At 33.1% G+C, this 20260-nt stretch overlaps 1 protein-coding gene and 1 long non-coding RNA gene across 2 annotated transcripts in view; both read right to left on the minus strand.

Moving 5' to 3' along the window:
* Positions 1 to 20260, minus strand: part of LOC126736869 (uncharacterized) — a 300653-nt gene that overhangs the window by 14885 nt on the left and 265508 nt on the right. The gene's annotated exons all lie outside the window — the stretch shown is intronic.
* On the minus strand, positions 195 to 19158 carry LOC126736859 (venom carboxylesterase-6-like). The gene is made up of 11 exons (XM_050441468.1): positions 19008 to 19158; positions 18826 to 18960; positions 18633 to 18773; positions 18358 to 18464; positions 15288 to 15517; positions 8737 to 8954; positions 8538 to 8682; positions 8307 to 8479; positions 2305 to 2437; positions 2100 to 2253; positions 195 to 479 (listed from the first exon to the last, which is right to left on the minus strand). Exons 1-11 carry the CDS (start codon positions 19053 to 19055, stop codon positions 293 to 295), a joined length of 1671 nt encoding a protein of 556 aa, XP_050297425.1. The 5' UTR covers positions 19056 to 19158; the 3' UTR covers positions 195 to 292.

Below are 20260 nucleotides of genomic sequence, written 5' to 3' on the forward strand. Positions count from 1 at the left end.
TAGATTAGTCATAACTATAACGTCATTTACTTCATTCGTGTTGCAGATCTCCATAAAGACCTAAAATAAATGCATCATAATGGAATTTATGATTATCCAATTTAAATATCCTTATATATTAACAGATTATTTATTAGCTTATTCTTAACTTTTAAGCCGTTCTTAAGTGTCAATATAGAAATAAAAAACAGCGGTCAAATTAAAGCCTCCTCTTTTTATTTGTATTTTTGACAAATGATGCGTTTAAATAAACCTGACAGCTATAGAAAAAGTTTTATTGAAGAAAAACATTTTAAAAGATTACCAGAGGGCGTACCCCATGGTCCAAAAATGCACTTCTCCAAGCATTATACTTCGGCGATTTCGGGGTATCTTTTAGTTCCAAAGTAGTATTTATATGTAGGTAGGTGAAGGCATTTTCAGAAACTGTTGGCCAGGTGATGTTTGAAAGCAAATCAATTGGTTCAGGAGTGGGATTTCTGAAAAATAAGTCAATTATTTACTTATGAGTTACTATTTTTTACTATTATTATATGAGCAAAAAATTATATTAATGCGGCATGATAATGTGTTTTACATAGGTGAAACAGGGTGCCTTAATTTAAAAGTGATCATCTTATTTGAGAAACGTTACTTGATTTTTCAATTATAAAAAAGTGTAATAAAATTAAAAACCTTTTTTATATTTTGGTTGCCATCAATTACTGACTTTCCATAAAATCAGTAAAACTTTCATATTCAACAATATATGACACCTTCTAACGCCACCGATATTGTACAATTAGCAACGTAAAATTATTTTTATTTATTAACAACGCAGAATTTTTGTAATAATGTCAATCTCACTATAAATACGTTGAACAGTAATGATTAAATTTTGTGTATTTCGGGGAATAATTATAGAATATTTGGTAGAAATATTATATTTATATTTGCATAAACTCATTGAGTTTTTTAAATATATATATTTACAGTGTGACAGTTCAGATTGTACCGAAATGTTGTTTACATTACTAGGTTAGATGAAACGAAAAAAGAGAAATTCTCTCTCTATCTTCATCTCTCTCTCGTAAATATTACCATCTTTATTTACACTTTTTGAGCGACCTGCCCGCCTAATAAAAAGTCCAGACCTAGAATTCCAAAATGCCTTCCTTCAATCTAACTCATCTTTCACATTCTCTTATATAAATACTTTCTGCGCAACAATTAAGGAACCGCGGACTCACCGCTCTTAATAGATGTTCCAGTTGGGTTGATAATTACCTTTGATGAGTCCTATCAGATCCGGTAAGTCCTTGTGCCAAGACCAGCAATCAGACCGCCTTAGCGCTCTAGACTTTATGAGCTTGCTTTAGTTCACAGGTTATTAATATCAATCTTGCAAACTAACATATTTTCCTATTTCTCTCAACTTTGTAATGGACCCCCATAATCAAATTTCTTGGCTTTGCTTCTGGCTAGTACACCACCTTCTTACACTCCTTAATTAGCTTTGAGTTGTTTCTTAGCTCTTAGATGGCCTTAGATTTGTTGTTTAAACGGACCGTCTTTGTTATTAGTTATGTAGAATAGGCAAAATCCCTAATTGAAAGATGATCGATTTCGCTCTGGTACCAGCCCACTTTGGAGCAATCAGTTTATCAGATTTATAACCCATCCGGAACAAGCTAACTGGGGTTAACTGCTGTTAGAATTATTGTTAAAGAAAAAACCGGTGCAGTTTGGTGTGATTGAAATATGATTGACATGATAAAAGTATTTAGATCAATCAAAGATTGATTAAGAATTCCCACACATTTCCATTTAAGGAAAAAATATTCACTCAGGCTTGTGAAGTGTTCAAAAAAAATTCAGGTAATCGTCCCGTATTCTTCTTATATAGAATATGAAAGTGCAAAATATTATTCTAAACGGCAAAAAGTAATAGAAATTTACAAGTAGTCCGATGACGTTTAGGAACGGAAAACGATGTTTGTTTTAAACTACTGCTATTCAGATCTTCAAGACGTTAATTTGGTATTGTGAAAATTGTCTAAATAGTGGACTGTTGTGGTGCGAGATTTCTTAAAACATAAAGTTTAGTGTTACAAACTTACCCAAATTTATAGAAGTTTGACCATAATTTGATCATACGCATATGCGTTAGAACGTCACTTGCAGGAAATTCATCGTACTTGGTATTGTCGTAGGAGCCAACTTTTAGAACGCTTATGTAGCGGGTTTCTTCTCCATGACTGACATTATCAGCTCCTAAATTTGTTCAATTAAGAAAGATGTTTCATAGACCTAAAATTTTCTTACCATCTATATAATCAAAGGTATTAATACCCCAAGGGCCTTTGTAAGAAAACTGGTAGAAATACACTGGGCTAAATCTGGCATACATCTCTCCAAATCTTATGATGGATCTAGTAAATTCTGCATCACTAGTATACTATAAAAATAAATATTATTTTAATTTTAATAAGTGAGCAATCTCTCGGATGCGGATAAGTCATAAAATAGAAAAAAAATTAAAATTTCGTTTTTTCGACCCTTTTTTAAGGAAATAAAGGCTCCAATTCTATCCTAAGCAAAAGCATTATTTTTATTTCCTCGCTAGACTCGCAATAAAATATAGACATTAATATTTAACTTAAACCAAAAACTTGAAACATCTGAAGGATTTAAATTAGGCTATTAAAGAGGCCATAGACTCTCTAATATCCAACTGTTTTCCAAACATCTCTCTAGATATTCTCAAATTGCAATACTAAAATTAGGTCATTCTACATTATATCTTAACCATATATTTATATTAAAAAGAACCCTTAAAAGAACCAATAATATACTACATGCGAGGTATTGAACCCTATCCAGTTACACTTATTGCTTTATCCATACACTAAATGAGAGCTCCTTATATTAGAATTTTAACGATGGATGAGTAAATTCAATGAAGTATCGGAGACAAACTCCAGATACTACTGAAAAGCTCTCCCGCAGATCCAAAGCGTAAAGATGCACTTCTTAATCCAGATATCTGTATGGTCGTAGCAGATAAAATTGGAATCTAGTGTAACAACGAGAAAGTGTACTGTTTCAGCTGCACTCCTGCTAAGATATACAATATGAGGTGCAAAAATCCACTGTTCCACTATACACAAAACTCTTATCAGCGAGTTCTACAGTGTGGCGATGTCCTTTACTAGACATAAACATGCTGGATACAACGTAATAAAATAACGGAATAAAACTATTCATTGTGGGCAATGCGAGAGCCTCGCTATGTATCTGTAATCACGATCTGTATTGATACATTTCTGCGTAGAGGGATGTATCAAACGGGCCTTTCATTTTTAAAAACACATCAACTTAAGATTTACAGAATTACAGAATCTTGTTATTCAAAAAAAGATTGCTCACACAAAATTCAAAAATAGTAAGAATCCCATGGATTATGTTAATTTTTCAAATTTGAGGAATAAATGTAAAACTCTTCGTGATAAATGTTTTAGGTTATATATTGAAAGATTAAATACTGAAATTTCTCATGATCCTTCTTCATTTTGGAAACACATCAATAGATTACGTAGGTCTGATTCATACCCCAATAGCATGCATATGGAAGCCGAGGTTGCTGGTAATGGTCAAGATATTGTAAACTTATTTGCTAGGTATTTTGAAACTACATACAGGCAACCTGTCCGCAAGGCTCCTGACTATAAATTTGATTACAGTCTGGATTTAAATCGCATCTCTTTTTCTTTATTGGACATATTTGATGAAATCTTACGCCTTCCGAACAAACATTCTTTTGGCCCTGATGGTATCCCATCTGTTTTTCTTAAAAACTGTGTGTGCACTCTGAGTAAGCCTCTGCATCACCTTTTCAATCTTTGCTTGACATCAGGCAAATTTCCTGATTATTGGAAGGTAAGCTTTTTAACGCCAATTCATAAAAATGGGGATAGAACTGATATTTGTAACTATAGAGGTGTGTGTATTCAGTCTGTAGTTCCCAAACTGTTTGACAGGTTGTTTTCTGTGCGATTTTCGTGGCACTGTAGGCGATTGCTTAGTGGTCATCAGCATGGTTTTTGTCAGGGTAGATCTACGGTGACTAACCTGTTGACTTACCAGTATGATTTGATTGGTGCTTTTGAGAGGTCTGTACAGGTCGATAGTGTGTACACAGACTTCTCAAAGGCCTTTGATAGGGTTGGTCATGAACATCTGGTTCAGAAGTTTGGGGCTATAGGCCTTGGTAGGACTTTGGTCGAGTTTTGTCACAGTTTTTTGACTGGTCGCACACAGTTGGTCAGGATAAGTAATTATATTTCTAATGGTATTGAAGTATCTTCAGGCGTGCCTCAAGGTTCGCATATTGGACCGGTCTTTTTTAACTTGTTGATAAGAGATTTGAGTGATGTAATTGTTCATTCAAAACATCTTGCTTTTGCTGATGATTTTAAACTGTATAAAGCCATTGAGTCATATCTTGATGCTGAGCTACTTCAATTGGATTTAAATAGTGTTGCTGAGTGGTGTAATAGCAATAGTCTGGAACTGAATGTAAAGAAGTGTGTATGTATTTCGTTTGGTCGTTCTAATAAAATTATTAATTATCAATACACAATCAACAATAACGAACTCAAGTCAGTTGATACAGTTAAAGATTTAGGTGTTCTGTTTAATACCAAGCTAACTTTTTTGCCGCACATTTTGGATATTATTAACAGGAGTATGCGTAGTCTTGGTTTTATCACTAGAAATAGTGTACATCTTTCACCTTATTGTTTCAAATTACTTTATTACTCTTTGGTACGTTCCTTGCTTGAGTATGCGTCTGTAATTTGGTCCCCTTATTATGATTCTCATATTGAACACCTTGAGGCTGTACAAAGAAGATTCTTAAGATCCTTGCTTATAGAGCTGAAGTTAATATTTTTCGTAATTATTACATCGACTATAATGCTATCAGTGTCCAATTTAATATCCCTAATCTTGAAGTCAGACGGCATTATTCTGATGCTTTAACGTTTTATAAGATTTTAAATGGTTTATATCATTGTCCTACCATCTTGGAAGCAATTCCTTTTAACACCTGTCAAAGAAGGATCAACTCTTCTATGTTTCGTTTACCCTTTCATTCGGCCAACTATGGGTTTTTTTCTCCACTGACTAGGACTTTGCGTTTCTTTAATGAAAATAGTTTGGATCCATTTTTCGGCGGCTTACGGTCATTCAAATCAAAAATAAATAATCTTACACTTTAACCTACGTTCCTTGGATAGTGCTAAGTTTTTAGCCCTGTTGATGACTGTTTTTTCAGAGGTTTTATCTTGGTATATATATATTTTTTTTGTAATTCTAGTATTGTATTTGTATTGCTATATTGTTCAGTATTTTGTATTATCTATTTTGTTTTTGTAAACTGGCTCTGCCGTATATTGAAATAAATAAATAAATAAATAAATAAATAAGATTTTTCATTTCCTAGAGTACACTTTACTTTTGTCAAGATGTGTTATTATACTAAGCTCGCGGATTTGCCAGTCTGGTAGGCATAATCTTGTGCATGCAGTGAACCAAGTGTGTTTTTGAACTAAGCTTTTTTTAGGTATGGGTCAATAAGCCTCTCCGTGATCTTCAGAAAAAAACTGGTAAGGCTAATAGCGGTACAATTTCGAAGTGAGTTTGTGAGTTTTATCACGTTTTCCTGGTCTTGGAATAGAGACCATCTCTTTTTCATCTTTCATCATTGTTTCAGACAGTATAAGTTTTTGAATAACTTAACCGAATAGGACGTAAGTATATCTGTCCTATATTAAAGTTTAATATATGTCATCCTTGCTTATGTACTTAATTGCTAATTTCACCCTTTCGTAGTACAATGACTGATTGTTTAATGATTTTCTTTACGTTATCTAGTATACAATTCGATTATCTAATATAATAGTATTCGATACAATTACCAACTTTTTGGTGCTACAAAGTTAAATAATAAATTATCAGCTTTGTATTTTTTTATAAAACTTAATTTATCCTGCGGTATGTTACTACTCGTAATGGCAGTTGCCATATTTCTCCAATCGTCTTATCTGTTTTGCAGAGCGCAGTATATAACTAGCCTAGTAGTCTAAGTCTGGTTTCTTTGTCATGTTCTGGATTACTGGGTTAAGAGCAATGTCGCCTTGTAATTGCCAATAGTCCTTCTCTCTGACCAAGCTACTGGAAGTCCTTGGCTTCGGCATCCTTATGTTTTATAAGCGCCTACTGTGCTATGTCTGCCTAGGAAGTACAGACATAAGTGAGAATTGGCTCTAAATACACTTTGTTTGAGCCTAGTCCTTAGTATAGATCTGTTATGTATGTACAAATACAGTTAAGGTACAGTTAAGGTACTGTGACTTGAGTAACTGTATTGAATATGGAAATGATGACCATAATGAAATAAAGGACATGCGTACCAAAACAGATGAAACATTCTAAGACATTTTCAAATCCGCGAGATACATTGCTGAATCGATTGATAATGGGCTGACTGTTCCTCGACAAGCAGAATGTAAGAAAAGTCGGGAGAACTATGCTGGTAATTCTAAAAAGTACTTTAGGCGATCGATCTATATTCTATTCCTCGACAAGTTCTCTGAAGAACTTGAATCGATATTCTTAAAGCAGCGAGATCTGCTTTAGAAAATACAAAATGTTAACCCAGCAAAATATGCAGAAATTAATGATGTTGAATTGGACCAAACCATCTCTGTTTGCTAGTATAGCCAAAATAACACACAGTATAGTCAAATGAATTTATTGAAACTACTGAAGACATAATTTTAAAATGGGGAAACACATTAAATCAAACTACATCTCAGGGAATGACTAAAAGCATTTCTCGAAGCGGGTTCGTGTTTACATGAAAACATCGCAGCTATGTAGTATAAAAATCTGAAGATGATGAGTGAACTTATTTAAATGCATTACTCTTGACAAAAGATTAGCATTTTCATTTGTGGAGAAATGTCTTCCGCACTTTCTAACTCGCTATATTATAGACACTCCACTTCAAGGTTGGACTTCTACTTACAAATTTCTCGAAGATCGGTGTGATGTGCAGATTTAGAAACACGTCTACCAGTCACAGTAGGTTCAAGTGAATGGTAATTTTTAATTTTACGAAGATTGAAGACGTATCTGCGTAACAAAACTGGACAAGAACGACCCAGTGGGTTAGCGTTACTCAATATTTAGCGTGATATTCCAGGAACTAGTGAAAAAATATTGGATATTCTTACAAAAAAAGAAAAGAAGACTAGATAATACATAAGATAATACTCAACTGCTTTAATTAAGTATATATTTTCAGTAATCATTGCTTGACATTTGGTTTATCCAGATGATTTACCCTCCTATCACGAAGCCAATAAATCATTTTTGAGAAGAACTAACTTGTACTGAAAAGTATACATTGCATAATAAAAAGAATATTGATTTAGTTATACTTTGCAGCATCATACAAAAATATGAGTATGATGGAGCTTTTTTGTCACATCTTGTTCTAGGCACATTGGGATTAAATGAACTAGGTTCATTCAATCCCGATAAAAATTACATGTCAGCACATAGAAAAAATTGGTGACAAAAAAACTACTTTTGAGTAAGCCACAGAAGAACACGATGTAGGAAATATTTTAACAGTTTGAGGAACAAAATGAGCCCTATTACATCCAATTTGACTATTATTATTAAGGCAATCGGGATCAAACAGTAGCAATGATTCCACATAAAAAGTTTTAAAATAGGCAACACATAATACTTTTCTCGGTGTTAATATGTAGCTGTAAATATAAAAAGTTAAGGTAAGAGCAGTCCAAATACTGCATAGTCTATATAGAATATTTGAACTGCTCATCTCTTACATTTTTATTTACCGTACACTGAAACCTATGCTCCGCGATACAAAATGGTCTTTCGTGAGGGGTTATCTTGGATTTTTCAAATTAACTCTCCTCCCCAAAATATTTTCTAAATCCGTCCCTGTGTTTGGCCCAAGGAAAAGATACATCTTTTCACTTGCGCCGTTCCCGTGGTTACATTTACGAATAACAACTTGATTTCTCACCATCTATCCCTTTGTAGTAAGACCTATGTGTACAAATTGTTGTTCCTCATCAGGAGAATAACACAATAATATGAGAAGTCAAATTCTCTTTGATAAAATTTAAAACCCACCTGTCCTTTCTTTTATTCAAAAAAAGCAGCAAAACATATCCAACCGAGTTCATTTGGAATACCCTATATATATTTAAGCAATTACTTACAGCAATCACTTTTCCCAAATGATTCGTAAAAGTGTCGTTTCCAACATAAGCCTCTTTAAGTAAATTGGCGGCAATCGTTCTATTTTCTTCTGATGCACTCTTCAACTGCCAAGGCAGCAAAGCTTCATAATTTGAATCGAATTTTTTGGCAATTGATTGTAAGTTAGGAATATCTAAAAATGTATTTTATCTGTTAACACCATTTATAAGTTAAATAAATCCATAACAGACTTTTAGACATGCCAATTTCTTCCTCGGAGTTAATACCAATAAACAATGGCACCTTAACGACTCTTCCAGCATCCAAAAGCTCATACATTGGTTCAGTAATAAAAGCTCCATCATGTTGTGGCTCAAGAGTTGGCAAAGGAATATTCTAAAAGATTCAGATGTAAATAAACATTAAAATTAAAAAAAAAATTAAACTTACAGATGTCGAATGTGAATAAAGGGTTCCCGAGGCAGCATCTATTGCTCTAGCAGGTGCCTGTTGAAGAAGCTTTAGCAATGATGTACTGCTAGTATTAAACGGCTCCGTGTTATTGTTAACAATTCGCGCCAAATTTATCGTGTATGCTGTATTATCTTTTAGCCATGCCCAAGGACAGAAAGCAGAACCGCTTTCGGCCAATGCACCAACGATTAAACCTGAAATCATATAAAATAATGTTTTGTATACATATAATTGTCATTAATTTTTTTATTCAAAAGAAGATTCATCGCAATGTTTATTCGAGCCTTAACCCACCTAGCGCATTACGCAAAACATTTAATATCGTATCAAAGATCGCTTCTTGTGTTCGCTCGATCCGCTTTGGCTATATTTAATTGCCTACTATTATATTTAATGGGGGAATCAAGCCAATAACTGCAGCTTTTTGAATTTTGGTACAAGTTATTTTTATTTCTCTCAGACTACCTACAATTAGAACTAAGATACTGACACTACATTATTTAGGTTGTCTTCGCAAGCACAATGAACAGCCGAGTGGTCTTCTGTCAACCTATAAGGTTCGTAAAAATCCTGAATTAACAGGCGCTTACCTAGAATTTAGGTCAACATAATAGCTACATCTTTATAAATGAGCATCTGTCACCTTACTTTCAACTTTTGCGCGGAAAAGTAAGAGAATTTGATAAAAATACCTCCTACAAGTACTATTGTATAAGAGATATAAAGATCTTTATTTAAAAAAAAAAAACGATAGTTCTAGATCGGCTCTGATATCAAACTACTCGGTTTTAAGCAGGCTGTAATTGGGCTTTTTTCAATACTATGCCTTACAGAGCCGTTAGCGATGGTTCAATAAATATTCTTGTGGCATTCCAGAATGCCAAAGGACTAAAAACGAAATGTGCAAAGTTTTCCAGTCAATATGTAAACTTCACTGCACTTGAAATTTTATCCATAGTTTATTTCCTGAGGATTATGATGTTTTTTGATGAGGTAGGGATCGCGCGTTCGTTATTGGGAATATGAACGGAAGTGGTAGGAAATTGTATACAGGGTGTCTCACGACGAATAGACGCGATCGATATCTCGGGAACTAATTTTTCAAAAATTTTGAAAATTTGTCAATATGGTACAGTCGATGGGGGCCACACAACTAAGATATTTTGACAGTTGTGACGGTTCCAGTTATACCGGAAGTAGGTGTCAACTTCGTTATTTTAAATAGAACCCCCTGCATATTTTTACATTTTTGGCTTCCACATGAAATTCTAGGTATATTTTATGTATGTCCTATACCTAAGTGTAACCTAACTAAGTGTATTATAATGTATTATAACTAAGTGTATTATAATGTCCTATACCTAAGTGTAACCGTTTTTGACATAACCGCCTTTAGCAGTTACTATGAGAACCGTCATGGCCAACTAATCAACCTTCCTTGAGCTGTGCTACTATGCGGCTTTTAATATTAGACCAAATTTAAACTGCCAATATTTCGGAAACTATCAATTTTTAGACTAGATAACCTTATATAAATTTAAACCTTATTTTTAATTATCTTCATGAGAAAATTATAAAAATAGGGGGTTTCCATTTAAAAAAATTGACTTTCAATCATTTTTCATTTTAATTTTTAATGCTAGTTTTTGACTCCTTTGTATTTTTTTTTACCCAAATAATAAAATAGTCTTTTAAAGTGGTCCTTCCTTTAAAATAAAACCAAAACTAACCAATAAATAAAGGCTACTAAAAGGGAGTAATCGGTAACATAATTTTTCACATGAAATTAAAAATATGTCAAAAACGGTTACACTTAGGTATAGGACATTATACAAAAAATATACCTAGAATTTCACGTAGAAGCCAAAAATGTAAAAATACATTGGATGTTTTATTTAAAATAACGAAGTTGACACCTACTTCCGGTATAACCAGGTGTCAAAATATTTTAGTTATGTGGCCTCCACCGACTGTGCCATGTTGCCAAACTTTCAAAATTTTTTAAAAATTAGTTTCCGAGATATCGATCGCGTCTATTCATCGTGAGATACCCTGTATAAATTATGTTTACATTCTTTCATATGAATCTGTTGATAACTACTCTGAATTTTTGGTAACACTTGACGATAGTTCTGCATACCATAAAAATTACTTATTTTTAAGCATCAGAAAATTTAATCATAATAATCTTAAGTGGAAAAACATTGATAATAATATCGTAATAAATTTTTTTGACACTCCTGATAAGATTGCGTATCTTGTAGCCCAACATTTTTAGAGTTTTGTTTGTTAATTAATCTAAAACAAAATGATAATGCAGTAAATATGAACAACAGGATCTTGGACTTTATTGTGTCAAATTTCGATTGCATTATTGGAATTTAAATCTTGTAACACTAATTAAGAAATATATTATGAATAAATCGTACACAAAAATTTGTCTCAAAAAAAAAGATTATCCATTCGTCAATGAGATTATCAATATTATTAATAAGAATGACACACTTATTCATATATTGCTCCAAAAAAACTCGAAAGTAAATGATAAATGTCAGGAAAAAAGTAAACAAATATAACGAACTAACAAGGAAATAAAAAAATTGTAGAATCTGCAAACTATCGATCCCATATTCTTTCGTTATTATTTGGGAATCATACCAAAAAAGTAAAAGACTAGCTTAAGGAAATTGATATTCCTGAATCAGCTTCTTTTTAACTCACGTCGGAGAACTTCCTTGTCCACTGATTTGCCTTGCCTACCCTCGGTGAGGATTCGCCCTATTCTGTAGCAAATATTTCTTAGCTCTGGCTTTGCTTAGCAAAGACTACTATTTACGCTTTTAGAGTTGACTTTGCTTTTAGATTTGTAACCCTCCCTCTCCGAAACCCAGCACAACAACAACAAAAGCACACCACGATAAAAAGCCTGCTGTTCAAGTAGTTCTAGTGATGCAGAAGTATGTCATCCGATAATTTCTAGAATAGAGGCGCCCACGACAATCTTGTCCGTTGTAGGCCGACTGTTGTTGGAAAACCCGGTTATACAGGGTGTTCATTTGAAAGCTTCCCACCACGGATTTATCGAAAACCACTGTTTAAAAAAAAACGCCGAAATACGTCAAAAGGTTTGTCAAGGGGGACAACTTTCTAACCTAAAATTACTTCACCCTCTGCCCCCCAGGGTCATCCCCTTAAAAATTTTAAATGGCAAGAAGTATCGAGTAATAACTTGTTTAAAAGGTCTTTCGAAGTCTTTTATTTTGACATTTAATTTTTTTAAATCGGTCGATTCGTTTTCGAGAAAATTAGAAAAATCTTTGTTTATCTTAATTTGTTCAGATAGAAAACAAAAACATGAAAATATCAGTTTTTATTTCAATAAGTGTTCAAAATGTTGCCCGTTAGGGTTTGCCAAATCTACAATTCGTTTATAATTTAAAAGGGAAACTACCAACATAAACAGCAATTCCGAAGATTAGACGTGGAAAAAACTAAATAACAACCTGAATTTTTTTCCGCATTCTTTTCATTAACACAGATATCCTGGGCGAACTGTATTTATTATTATACCTGCTTAGTTATTTATTGTTGCTAAGGAAAATAAAGAATTTATTTTGCGGTCAGTTACATTTGTGACAGTCTTGGAATAGTGAAAATTTATTTGTTGAATTGAAGATGTTACTTCCAAAATGGTTTACACACAGAATGGAAATTATTCTAATTTATGGTGCCCAAAATCAATGTGCTCGGCAAACTGCCGTCACGTTTAACGCCAGACATCCGGAGAAGATAACTTCGCATAGATATGTTTTGGACCTTGTTACTAAGTTTACTGAAACTGGATCTGTTGCAAATAAAAAACGTGATCATCGGCGAATTTTGGATGAAGCCGCTCAAGTTGAAGTTTGGATCAAAGTTGTTGCTGCCACTGGTATTTTATTAGGCTCTGTTCACACAGTTACCAAACTTCATAAATTTCATCTATTCAAAATTAAAATATTGCAAGAGTTAACCGAAGACGATTTCGATAGGCGAGTTGAGTTTTGTGAAAAAATTAAGCGATTAATGATAATATTATTCATGTAAAGAATATCTGCTTCAGCGATGAATGCACATTTTATCTAAATGGATTTGTTAATAAGCATAACTGTAGATATGGGAGCAATGAAAATCCTCATGCATTTGTAGAAGGGCATACCCAGTACCCTCAAAAAATTAATGTATGGGCAGGCATTTTAGGAAATAAAGTGGTTGGGCCAATATGTATTAACGAAAATTTAAATGGAGGTATTTATTTGGATATGTTGGAAAATACCATCAATCCGCTTATCACTGAATCCATTGAAATTCAAATCGATGATGATGAAAACCCTTTACTTGATGAGGCTGAAATATATTTCCAGCAAGACGGCCCTCCTTGTCACTATGTTCTTCCCGTTCGGCAATGGCCAGACGACGAGTTTTCAGATAAATAAATAGGGCGAAGGAGGCCTATAGAATGGCCTGCTAGATCTTCTGATATAACGCCGTTAGACTTTTTTCTATGGGGTCATTTGAAATCTATTGTGTTTACTTCCCAACCTGAAAGTTTGGATGAACTTCATCAACGCATCATCGACAGCTGCCATGATATTCCACAACATGTTTTTGAAAATGTTCGTCAGGAATTTGAACATCGCCTATATCATTGTTTGGCCAAAAACGGGCAATATTTTGAACACTTATTGAAATAAAAACTGATATTTTCATGTTTTTGTTTTCTATCTGAACAAATTAAGATAAACAAAGATTTTTCTAATTTTGTCGAAAACGAATCGACCGATTTAAAAAAATCAAACGTCAAAATAAAAGAATTCGAAAGACCTTTTAAACAAGCTATTACTCGATGCCTCTTGCCATTTAAAATTTTTAAGGGGATGACCCTGGGGGGTTATGGGTGAAAGGGGGTGAAGTAATTTTAGGTTAGAAAGTTGTCCCCCTTGACAAACCTTTTGAAGTATTTCGGCGTTTTTTTTTTAAACAGTGGTTTCCGATAAATCCGTGGTGGGAAGTTTTCAAATGAACAGCCTGTATATCGGATTATCAGACAAAATAATTTAGCTTATTTGCCAGTTATGATGCAAACTTAATAGAATAAACATTGCTGGTTTAAATAACGACTAATTACCAGATATGTACGTGATAGCTAGGTGTTATCATAAAATGAAAGTCGTCCAACTTATTTGTTCGAACAAATTAGCGCCAAGTTTAAATCGGAGCTTTATTTGAGACACCCTTTATTTTATATTAAAAAAAAATTCGCATAAATCACATTTTATCAGTAAACAAAATCATTTCTGGTTTTTAAAACAGTGCGCGCATTTTCCAAAGAATTGTTTGGATCATAAATACATGATTTTCAAACTTTAGACGTAATAAATTATATGAATTTACTCAATTAATTTTATGTTTCAATGTGATAACGATCGTCAACCGGATGAGATAAAGCAATATCAACCGCTTAAAAATTTATTTTTCTAAATAATTATCAAAAAATAAAACGTATATATTGCAAGTCTTGTTTTAAAAATTTTGAAAATTATATATATTTTATTGGGTAAATACTTTCTGCTTAAAAACGTGCTGTTAGACAAATATATTATATTGTATCATACCAAAGGGTAAGTAGCAACTCGCTTGCTGCAAACTATGCGCCTCCCAGACGAATCTGCATCATCCAACCAATCATGCATAGCTCCAAATATCTAAGTCCAAAACAAATTCTTTATGCGTCGATAAGAGTGCTTTTACAGATGTAATTTTTTGTGAGTGCGAGTAAATTGAGTTGTTATTACATACTTGGTTTTGAAAGGCAATATGCCTACCCAAATCGAAAATGAGTTTAATGCTTTATGAGACGTGAAATTTTGGGTAGATTAAGAGACGATGAAGGTTCAGGAGTCCCAAACTACAAATATTGGGCTAAACCATCGAATTAAAATTAAAAAGAATATGTTCAAAGAAGTCGTCTATGTAATGGTTTCTGCTCCTTTCGGGCAACTTGCGACCACGTTCAGATGATTCGGAAAAATCGTCGGGTATCTACCCTGTTTCCCAAATAGAAACTTTATTCATACTAATTTTTTTAGTGTACTGCGTCGCTTTCCCCACCAGGCCCGATGATGCCGGATGCATGGCTATTTGTGTAAATAAAGAGGTAAATAAAGAGGGGAGGGATAGGAAATTCTTTGTCCTGAACAATCACGCGTTGACTAGGTGAAAGGTAATCTGCAAATTACGATTCAAACTACTGGACCTCTTTACTCACTAGATCTAACCCCGAGTAGCTACTTTTTTCCCTAGTTTAGTCTAGTCTAGTAAAGGAGGAGGCCTTGCTAAACAATTATTTTAGAGAAACAGACACTGATTACTATTATAAGTATTATATAAATGGACTGGATTGAGTTGAAAAAATGCCTAGTTGAGGGAAATGTAGACTTGCAAGGAGACTATATGAAAAAATAAAAATACACCACTCTCGTACATACCTTGAGTTTTAGGATTTAGCAACTGATAAGTTACGGAAGCAGCACCAGCGCTTTGACCATGAATAGTAATATGGCTTTTATTCCCTCCGAAGAATTCTATATTCTCATAAGTCCATTTTAAAGCTAATTGTTGGTCTTTTAACCCTGCATTTCCTGGAATCACCAGATCATTGGTTGAAAGAAATCCAAATGGTCCTACTCTGTAGTTGAACGTAACGTAAATAATGTCTCTAAAAACATAAATTATTTAATTTTTTTAAAAATATTTAAGGATCTATTTAATAATGATAATATTTAAGAAGCATATTTATCGGGTTTAAATTAGGTTTTTTTTCCTTAGTGGGTCTTTTTCTTGGGGGCTTCCTAAAATACACGACGGCCATTATCAGCTGCACAAAAATTGAAAATTGCGCAATTTTCATATTTTTCATACTTCTCGAAATTCTTAGAGTAATTAAACGGAATTTAAAGTAATTTTCAATTTCATTTAAAGCATTTCAATCATTGAACTTTTTGTCTATTATATTTTTTAGCCAAGGCATTTTGGGTTTGTCCTTCTTCGAATGTTTTTCAATTTTCTAGTGGTTTTTAAGAAATTAATGATTAAATCAAATATCAGTATCGTTCAGACAAATCAGTATCGTTTGCTAACGTTAGCATATATTGTTAACATACTTAAAGAACAGCAAATTAGGTAAGACCTATTATTTTAGCAAACAGGATATATTCTCGAATATACTAGGCTTCTTTTGAATGAGTTTTCCTCCAAGCTTACTTAGAGTTAGAAGTGTGACTTCACGTAGAGCTAACAGCTGAGATGGCTGAGGCTGTACTATAATGGTAAATTGGTGTGAAAAGAATTGGCTAAGGATGAACTATACAAATACAGATTGCTGCAAGCAGAAATCAATGAGCTTAATATTTATGAAAACCGCATATTGGGCTTTTCTTTAGACTCAGTGAGATTTTTGGATGTTTATCTGCACCCATTTCATTTACTATGAAAAGTACATATTTTAATCAAAAGTGAGAAGGCTAAGAGAGTGTGTTTCTCTGCATAGTATTCCTCAGTTTTACACTTTATGTATCCAAGCTATCATAGGGTATAATATAGGATTTTGGAGATATTGTAGTTATTCAGATTCCATTTTTAAGACGCAAAAGAAAAATTCTTAGATGCATAGTAAAACAGAGACCTAGAGATTCATAATATCAACTTATTTCAGGCACATATCAACTTGGTGATAGTACATAAGTCTCAAGGAAATGAACTGCTGCATTACATGGCCGTCAAAGCCTATCGCCCCAACAATTTTTAAATATAATATTGCTAAAATATTTAAAAAATTTGTATATAGAATGTAAAATATTTTATTAAATTGATGATTTTTTTATGAAAGCCTCAGTTATCCACTATTATGACGTGGCTTTTTGTTTCTACACAAACATTAAATTGTACAATAAACACAACATTTTTAATATGTTAAACACATAACAATAAGTTAAGCAGCTTATCTTTAGAACAGTTGAGAGTTTTTTATGAACTTTCGAGAATGTAGATCTCTATTTTGAAATATAATATTTGTGTCAGATTTTTCAGAATTAATCCTATTATTGACAAATTAATGATTGGAATAGCCTATATTTGTCTCGTTGTTTCCGAATCTGGTGTTCTAAATCTATATATGTAAAGATTTTTTCATTGTATTTTGCTCTGAAGTTGTTGTTGGTTGAAAAAGCAATATCGAAAAGAGTAGTTTTCCAAGAAACTTGTTTATTATTGTTTATTACTTTAAAATTATTGTAATTAATCCGGGGCATATTTGCAATAATAAATAGGTACATTATTTTCTGCTTCACATACTGAGGGATGTATTTCCGAGGTTTCAGCCTTCCTTAATAAGAATGATCGCAAGTTAAAAATTTGCTAATTTAATTGTTCGGTTATAACTGCCATTTCTTCTTCTCTCAAAAGCGGTTTACTCAACGGCACTTCGAGGATGTCTTTTTTGAGATTATACGTCTGACATTTTTGTCGTTCTTCACCTAATTATCTTGCATTGAGGTTACAATTACCGATTTTTGTTAGGTGACCACTCCAGAAATTCCTAATGTCTTTTTCAGATGGGTATCTGTTATTGTTCTGGTTTAATGTACAGGATCTTTAAGCCTTCGACAGAAAAAAATTTCTGAGCATTTAAATACTGTTTGCAGTTTCTTCAACGCTATATCAAAGGAGAAAGTGTCTATTTTAGGGTATCAAGGCAATGGATACGGCTATGATTTTATGGGTCCTATTGCGCATGGAGTCATGGTAAAATTCCTTCCGCTTTTTTCTGCGAATTTCGATTTCACTCTCCTCTGATAAATTCTGTTAGCTGATCTTGCAACTGCTAATTCTGGAGAGTTATTTACTTTCGGGAAGACTGGTCTTATTGAAGGATTTATGCCGTTAAACTCATAGTCATTGCCGATAAACTCACTCAATCATAGCCTTTCTAACTTCTTTCTTGTTTCTTGTTGTAACTTTTCTCTTTCATTTTGTAGGTTATTCTGCGACTTTCTCATTGCCTATTTTAGGCTTAATTTCCCGCTTGATAAAATATCTTCAGGTATCTAGAATCAAGTTGTCCCTAAAAATAACATGCTACTGACCCCCGACTCTCTGTGCTGTGATATTTAATCTTAGATATTTACTACTACAAAACTTAGTTTGAACTTTTTTTAGTTTAGTAGTTAAATAACATTCCTTCTATTACATTTATTACTACAATTTCTTGGTAGAAATAAGATTTTTGTCATGTAAATCAGGGGTAACCTATTTTTGAAGTAAGAAATAAATAGACCGTCTATAAATCTAACCGTGGTTACGTTTTCAGAATATTGAAAGTATAACTAGAGAGTACTATATATAGATTTTCGATGTATGGCTTGGAAAGGATGACTTAATTTAGGACGTATGATATTAAAACGAAAAAAAACATCGTCTTAACCCTAGGAATGTGCTATTTAAATATTTTTTACTCAATTTTGCATGCAATTACGCCATCTATACTATAAAAGGAATTACCTTTCTATGAACCAATCGGGACCTCCTTTTCCATAACCAGCAGAACCGCTTCTGAATGCACCTCCATAGATACTAAGAACCACTGGTAGTTTCTTTGTAGAATTAACCTAAAATTGCAAACCATTTTTTTTTAAATAGAGAATGTTCAAATAATAAAAGATTTAAGGTTTTGCGAGAAACTTTTTGTAACTCTTGTAAAAAAAATACTGAGGACTACTAGATACTCTTTTATTTATTAAAATTTCATTATACCACTATTCTTTTAAAAAGCTTACCAAGTCGAGAGCAGCAGTAAAAACATTAGCATATAAACAATCCTCACTTTCGGTGTCAGAGTCACTATTAACTTGAAAACATTTATTTGGATCTTCAGTAGCATCCTTAATACCATCCCAAGGTTCTACTTCAATTGGAGCCTTTAAAAAAATTTTAATAAAATATTGTGCGTTTAAATACCATATTGCATACCTGAAAACGTAGCTTCCCTAAGGGTGGCTTAGCAAATGGTATACCAGTAAAGGCATAAAAAGTCCTATTAGCTGGTGATTGTATGGATCTACCACGTACTGTACCTTTTTGGGTCGTAGCCAAAATATTACCTAACTATTTCTTATTTAGTTTTTTTCAAAAATGCAGTATCTACTACTTACCGACTTACTACTAAAGGTAAGAAATAAAAGCGCTATTTGAAGCCTCATTTTTGAAAATACTCAACTACTCAACTAACAATAAAAAACAAACGTCTTGAAATATAAACAAATTAATGGAAATGATGACGCTTGTTGTTTTAGATAATTGCTAAAAAAACCGTTGATATAGGGTAACTCAAGAGCGGTACTTAAAACATATAATGGATCGCAGAAAATATTTGATAGAATTCAAAATTGCTTATTGAGGCTGAAAAATTAAAAATTTGCATAGGTCAAATAATAAAGAAATAAGTGCCAAAAAAAGTAATTTAATGGCAAAATAAATGCAATAAATTAATAAGTCCTAAATCCTTCCTTTATAGTAATACTAATAATACTAATAATAATAATAATAATAATAATAATAATAATAATAATAATAATAATAATAATAATAATAATAATAATAATAATAATAATAATAACAATGCTTAAAATAGTGGAAAAATTCTCTGATGATGTAGGAATGACCTTTGGACTGGATAAGTGCCGAATTGTAAACATTACTAAGGGTAAACTACAACCAGGTGACTTTCAAACAGAAAACGGTCAGATAATTAATGCTATGGACGAAGAAGAATCCTACAAATATTTAGGAATAAAGCAGGCGCAAAGAATAGATCATAGAACTATAAAGAATGAGCTAACTATTAAGTTCACTACAAGAATGCGACCACCTTTTAAAACAAGTCTTAACAGCAGAAACTTATTTAAAGGAATTAATACATATGTAGCCATTTCATTAACTTACTCTTTTGGTATTATAGGATGGAGTAAAACGGACATTGAAAATTTGCAAAGAAAGGCTAGAACACTCCTAACGAAAGCCAATACGCATCATCTGCGGAGTGCCGTAGAACGAACTACGCTACCTCGATATATGGGAGGAAGAGGAATGACCGATATAGAGAAACAGCTAACTCAGCAAATTAGTAACCTGCGTTCCTTTTTCTTAAGAAAGGCTGAAACATCACACATTCATCGTGCCATATGTGAAGAACTCAACACCACTTAAAATACAGGAGCTTGAGCTGCCCATACACCAACGCACCGAGCAAGAAAAAATGCAAGCTTGGATGGGAAAACCACTACATGGAAGGCATATTCATGAGGTTCAACAAGAGTATGTCGACATAGCAGCGTAGAACTACTGGTTAACTTCGGGGCAGCTTTTGCCCGAAACTGAAGGGTTTCTTGTGGCTATCGAAGATCAA

This window comes from Anthonomus grandis, chromosome 5 (genome assembly GCF_022605725.1).
Source record: "Anthonomus grandis grandis chromosome 5, icAntGran1.3, whole genome shotgun sequence".
Lineage (NCBI taxonomy): Eukaryota > Metazoa > Arthropoda > Insecta > Coleoptera > Curculionidae > Anthonomus > Anthonomus grandis.